This window comes from Dromiciops gliroides, chromosome 2 (genome assembly GCF_019393635.1).
Source record: "Dromiciops gliroides isolate mDroGli1 chromosome 2, mDroGli1.pri, whole genome shotgun sequence".
NCBI classification, from domain to species: Eukaryota; Metazoa; Chordata; class Mammalia; order Microbiotheria; family Microbiotheriidae; genus Dromiciops; species Dromiciops gliroides.
In genome coordinates, this window is record NC_057862.1 from 505,687,326 (window position 1) to 505,693,400 (window position 6,075).

Below are 6,075 nucleotides of genomic sequence, written 5' to 3' on the forward strand. Positions count from 1 at the left end.
TCTCTTAATACAGCAACCATGGAAACTATATTTGGGGTAAACAGTTTTTCATTACATCAATGGGAAACTGAAACTTAAGTAAGGCAACATGCTGCCATCTAGTGGTGTTGTAAATTAAAACACAATACAGTACCAAGCTAGATCTGTAGCTATTTTTGTAGAATACTATACAATACTACATAGTATATAATACAAAATTAGTATATTAACATATAATGTAATATAAAATATAGTATAAAATACAAAGGGGCAATAGAAAGTGCAATATATAAGATGATTAATACCCATTGAGTTATGATAGGAAGAAGGAATAAAGGTGCTTATGAATATCAAAGATATTAAAGTAAGAAAATAAGAACAAATAAAATATTTATAAAAGGGAAAAGATACCATTATCCTAGTAAGATTTTTTCTTTTAATTTGTTCAGTTCAAACTTTTTAAATGTTACTACAAATTTAAGTCCACACAAGATAAGTCATTTGATAAGATGTGGATTAAAGGGTAGTATATAAGACATAATACCTTGGGAAAATAATGTTGATGAATGAGAGAAGATAGTATATATTTATTTTAAGGGAAGAATTCTTCCTGTTAAGAAGATGAGATCTTTGAGGGCTAGGACTGTCTCATTTGTATATTTGTATTCTCAACACCAAGCAGAGTACCTGACTTAAAAGACCCATTTAATAAATGCATTCTGATTAATTGTACTGAAACAGGTTAAAAAAGAAGGAAAAAAATCTGACTCAAGGAAATTTATACACTTTTTCATGGCATTTGTGATATAATTGAAAGAGCACTGGCTTTTCTCACTTCTCGGCCATCTTGGCGGCAGATCTCTGGCTGAGGGTCCTCCCACACTGCAGGCAGGAAGATGGTGGCCACAAAGATGAAAAAGTCACTGGAGTCCATCAACTCGAGGCTGCAGCTAGTGATGAAAAGCAGCAAATACGAGCTAGAATACAAACAGATCCTGAAAATGATCAGACAAGGCAAAGCCATATTGGTCATCTTGGCCAACAAGTGCCCAGCCTTGAGGAAATCAAAGATTGAATATTACACTATGTTGGCCAAAACTGACATATATCACTACAGTGGCAACAACATTGAATTGGGTACAGCATGTGGGAAGTACTACAGAGTTTGTACACTGGCCATCATTGATCCAGGTGATTCTGATATCATTAGAAGCATGCCAGAACAGACCAGTAAAAAGTAAACTATACAAAAGTATTCTTTAATAAACTAGCCAAAAGTTGTGAAGAAGAAGAAGAAGAAGAAGAAGAAGAAGAAGAAGAAGAAGAAGAAGAAGAAGAAGAAGAAGGGAAGGAAGGAAGGAAGGAAGGAAGGAAGGAAGGAAGGAAGGAAGGAAGGAAGGAAGGAAGGAAGGAAGGAAGGAAGAAATAAAAAGAAAGAAAGAAAGAAAGAAAGAAAGAAAGAAAGAAAGAAAGAAAGGAAGGAAGGAAGGAAGGAAGGAAGGAAGGAAGGAAGGAAGGAAGGAAGGAAGGAAGGAAGGAAGGAAGGAAGGAAGGAAGAAAGAAAGAAAGAAAGAAAGAAAGAAAGAAAGAAAGAAAGAAAGAAAGAAAGAAAGAAAGAAAGAAAGAAAGAAAGAAAGAAAGAAAGAAAGAAAGAAAGAAAGAAAGAAAGAAAAAGGAAAAGCACTGGATGTTGAGTGCAGGATCTGGGAAAAGTCTCAAATCCCTGGGAAAGTCTCAACTCAATTATTAATTCATAAAATGGGATGATAAGTCCTGCTTTGCTTACTTCATGGGGTAGGAATGTGTTGTCGAAGGAAGTTCATTCTATGTCTTGAAGTGTAAAATAAAAAATGATCTATTATTTTTGAGGTGTGGATTCTTCCACCACCATTCTAAACACAACATTTCTATGAATTGGGACCTTGCCTTTGAGAGTTGTTGTGATTGAAAAACACATTATCCTGGAGCCTCATGATGAGCTTCTTTAAACTTAGCTAGGCTGATCTTTTAATGAAAAAATATTATAAATTAAAATATTATAAATTAAATTATTATAATATTAATAAGTCTATGTTACAAAATATTAATTATTAGTAGTATGCACAATAATCATCACTTTTAGCTCCATTTCCACATTTGCTAAATAATTCCAAAGCTTCTAGTTTAAGACATATTGTACTTATTATACTGAATGTCTAGCAATAAGAGATAACTTAAACATTGTAGACAATTCAGAACTAATGTTGTAGATTTACACAGATGTGGCTGAAATTTGAGGGAATATCTAACCGAACAACAACAACAACAACCCTTTTTGGTTCACATGAATGCTTAATGTATTTCTGAAAGCATCAGAATTTAACATATGAATAAATCTTCAAAAAAGAAAAATTAAGTCAAACAATAAACAACTGGTTAGTACTTACTATGTGGTAGGCAAAAGAGAAAACAAAACCAAAAACAGTACCTACTACCAAGGAGTTCATAGTCTAAAGGAGGAGAAAAAAAAAAGTAAAAAGACCTTAATTCCAAGGGAGGTATTTAGTTTACTAGTATATTAAATATAAAGCAGACTTTATTTCACTTGGCAAAAACACATAGCTCAACAAAATTATATCTAAGCCCATCAACATTCAAAATAACTTTTTTTCATCTCTAACCTAAATAGAACTAAATACATCCAAGAAGACAAGAACATGTTACTTCAGACTTATAATTTCCCAGGATGGGTCCATCTTCATATAGGGAAAAATCTGTAGTCACAAGAGAATAGACTTTTCTCCCTCTCATGAAGCCCACCTGCCAAGAAAACTGTTCAGTATTTCCAGAATTAGTATACTTTTTTTTTTTTTTAAGTGAGGCAATTGGGGTTAAGTGACTTGACTGGGGTCACACAGCTAGTAAGTGTTAAGTGTCTGAGGCCAGATTTGAACTCAGGTACTCCTGACTCCAGGGCCGGTGCTCTATCCACTGCGCCACCTAGCTGCCCCTAGTATACTTTTTTGATTGTGAACTCTCCTGGGAATAGAAAAGCATACAGGTTTGCTAGAGACTAAAGAAATCCTTCCTTTCAATGAGCACCAACTTTACAGAGGCATATGCTATTCTCCAGGCTTACAGTTCTATCCAGATGAGTGCACTAAAAAGGGGAATGGAAATGAGGTTAAGTGAACACCAAGCCCTGTTTTTGGACATTCACAATTCATAAAACTCATATCAGTGAAGGATTTGCTCCTCTCCATTATGGCTTTCTATCTTTATACATCTTAGCTCCCTCCCCTGATTAGTCAAGGCATCTGTCCATGAACATTTATTAATTACTGATTTTTTTTCATGCACAGTTCTCAGAACTGGCTCTAAAACTTCTCCACTTAATCCAGAAACTCATCCATGTGCAGGAACTCTTCATTAGTATCTAGTAGGCCTTGTCAAGAATTCATCCTTTTGTTCCAATATTCCTCCATAACACATTAACTGTTCCTCCACTGACTTGCCCCAGAATCTCTACACTTTCTATGGCCACATTTTCTTTAATTATTGTAATAACTAATACAGAAAAGAAGCTCTGTATCTTCCTGGGAGACTTTAGCTTTAAACTAGTTTTTATTTCAATATAAAATGAGCAATCATACTCACTCCATCCCCTGTGTTATCTAAACTCCAGTTTCCTACAAGACCAACCATATGTAAAAAAAATATATATATATATATGTGTGTGTGTATGTATGAGACAGTATGTATATATGTATATATTATGTGTATATAGATACATGTGCAGATATACATGTATATATGCACATGTATATACATGTATGTGATCAAACACACAAACATATATATGCATGCATTTATATATGTATGTTTGTAGGGAAAATGGAATTTCAAACAGGAAAAAGAAGGAAAACTTGCTAGTGATAAAACAGTATAAGGATCTTATAAAACATAATCACATTGACCTTGTATTAATCAGTTCATGTGGTGAAAGTCCATGGAAGTCTGGTGGAGTTAACTTTATGAACATCAGGGTTGGAATAACTTTAAATTAAGCTACACACACACACACACACACACACACACATATATATATTCCAGCTGAAATTCAGAGAAATAATGTTAGAGAATCCTTGATGATTTGACTGGAATACAAGTGTTCTTGTACACTTTGACATAATGAGAAAGAGAGAGAGAGAGAAAGAGAGAGAGAGAGAGAGAGAGAGAGAGAGAGAGAGAGAGAGATGAAACAGAAAAGAAAACAGTACTTAAAAGTTTCTTGACAATTAATTTAAACAATTCTATAGTGAAAGCTTCAATCCAACCTGAGAGATTAAAGGCAATTACGAACATGTATCCAAAAAATAATTATGAAACCTCTCCAAAGCATAGGTCTATAGGCATTTTTATACATAAGGATCTGTGGATATTCAAATGGAACTGAAAGAATTTGACTACTTCCCTAGTGCCTCCAGGATAAAACTTTAAATACATAATTTGGGACCACCATCTCTACTTGGCCTTTTCCATTGTCCCCACCCCACCTCCATTATCTTTTTTTTTTTTTAAGTGAGGCAATTGGGGTTAAGTGACTTGCCCAGGGTCACACAGCTAGTAAGTGTTAAGTGTCTGAGGCCGGATTTGAACCCAGGTAGTCCTGACTCCAGGGCCAGTGCTCTATCCACTGCGCCATCTTGCTGCCCCCCCCACACCTCCATTATCTTAAAAGTAGAAATGTTAAGGCTACTAATACAATTAGAGCTATCCCAAGTATTTGGCTATAGAATGTTACTATGCTGATAGGAAAATATGGGTATAAACTTAGAGAAGGACAATAGTGGAAATATGGGTACAGGTAAAACTTCAAAGAAAAATGTAACTTGGTTTTAGGCCCAAAAGGATTTCTTGGAAGAGCTTTAAAAAAAAAAAACAACTTTAAAAAGCAAATTAGAGAAGTAAAAGAAAAATTTGGAAAAGAAATGAAAATAATGCAAGAGAATCATGAAAAAGGTGTCACTGTTATGGGACAAGATACACAAAAATTTACTCAGGAAAACTGCCTTAAGAACAGAATTAGCCTAATGGAAAAGGAAGTACAAAAGTTACTGAGGAAAAGAATTCCTTAAAAATTAGAATGGAACAAATGGAAACTAAAGACTATTACACATCAAGATATGATAAAACAAAATATAAAAAAAATTAGAAAGAAAATATGAAATTCCTCATTAGAAAAATACCTGGGGGGCAGCTAAGTGGTGCAGTGAATAGAGCACCGGCCCTGGAGTCAGGAGGACCTGAGTTCAAATATGGCCTCAGACACTAAACACTTACTATCTGTGTGACCCTGGGCAAGTCACTTAACCCCAGTTGCCTCACAAAAAAATACCTAACCTAGAAAATAGATCCACGAGAGATCATGTAAGAATTATTAGACTACCTAAAAGCCATGATCCAAAACCAAACAAACAAATAACAACAACAAAAACAAAGTCTGGACAATATCTTTCAAGAAATTATGAAAGAAAACTGCCTTGATATATTAGAACCAGAGGGTAAAATAGAAATTGAAAGAATCCATCAAACATTGCCTGAAAAAGATCCCAAACTGAAAACTCCCAGGAAGATCATAGCCAAGTTTCAGAGCTCCCAGATCAAGGAGAAAGTATTGCAAGCACTCAGAAAGAAACAATTCAAATATCATGGATCTATAGTCAGGATTATACAGGTTTGGGCAGCTTCCACATTAAAAAACTGGTGGGCGTGGAATATGATATAACAGAAGGCAAATAAGTTAGGTTTGCAACCAAGAATCTCCTACCCAGCAAAATCAAATATAATGTTTTTTGGGAGGCATTGATATTTAATGAAATAGAAAACTTTCAAGCATTTCCAATTAAAAGGCCAGAGCTGAATAATTTTTTTTAAATGAAATGCAAATACAAGGCTCAAGGGAAACATAAAAAAGGTTAAAAAAGAAACAAAAAAGAAAAAAGTGTAATTTCAATAAGGTTAAACTGTTTATTTTTCTATATCAAAATATAATATTTGTAAGTCAACAACTTTATTATTTAGAAGAGCAATTAGGAGTATATGAAGATAGAAGGT

The 6,075-nt window shown here is 34.2% G+C and overlaps 1 protein-coding gene across 1 annotated transcript; it reads left to right on the forward strand.

Moving 5' to 3' along the window:
- Positions 1-875: 875 nt before the first annotated feature.
- Positions 876-1,220, forward strand: LOC122744012 (60S ribosomal protein L30-like). The gene has a single exon (XM_043989305.1). It carries the CDS (start codon positions 876-878, stop codon positions 1,218-1,220), a length of 345 nt encoding a protein of 114 aa, XP_043845240.1.
- Positions 1,221-6,075: the final 4,855 nt, after the last annotated feature.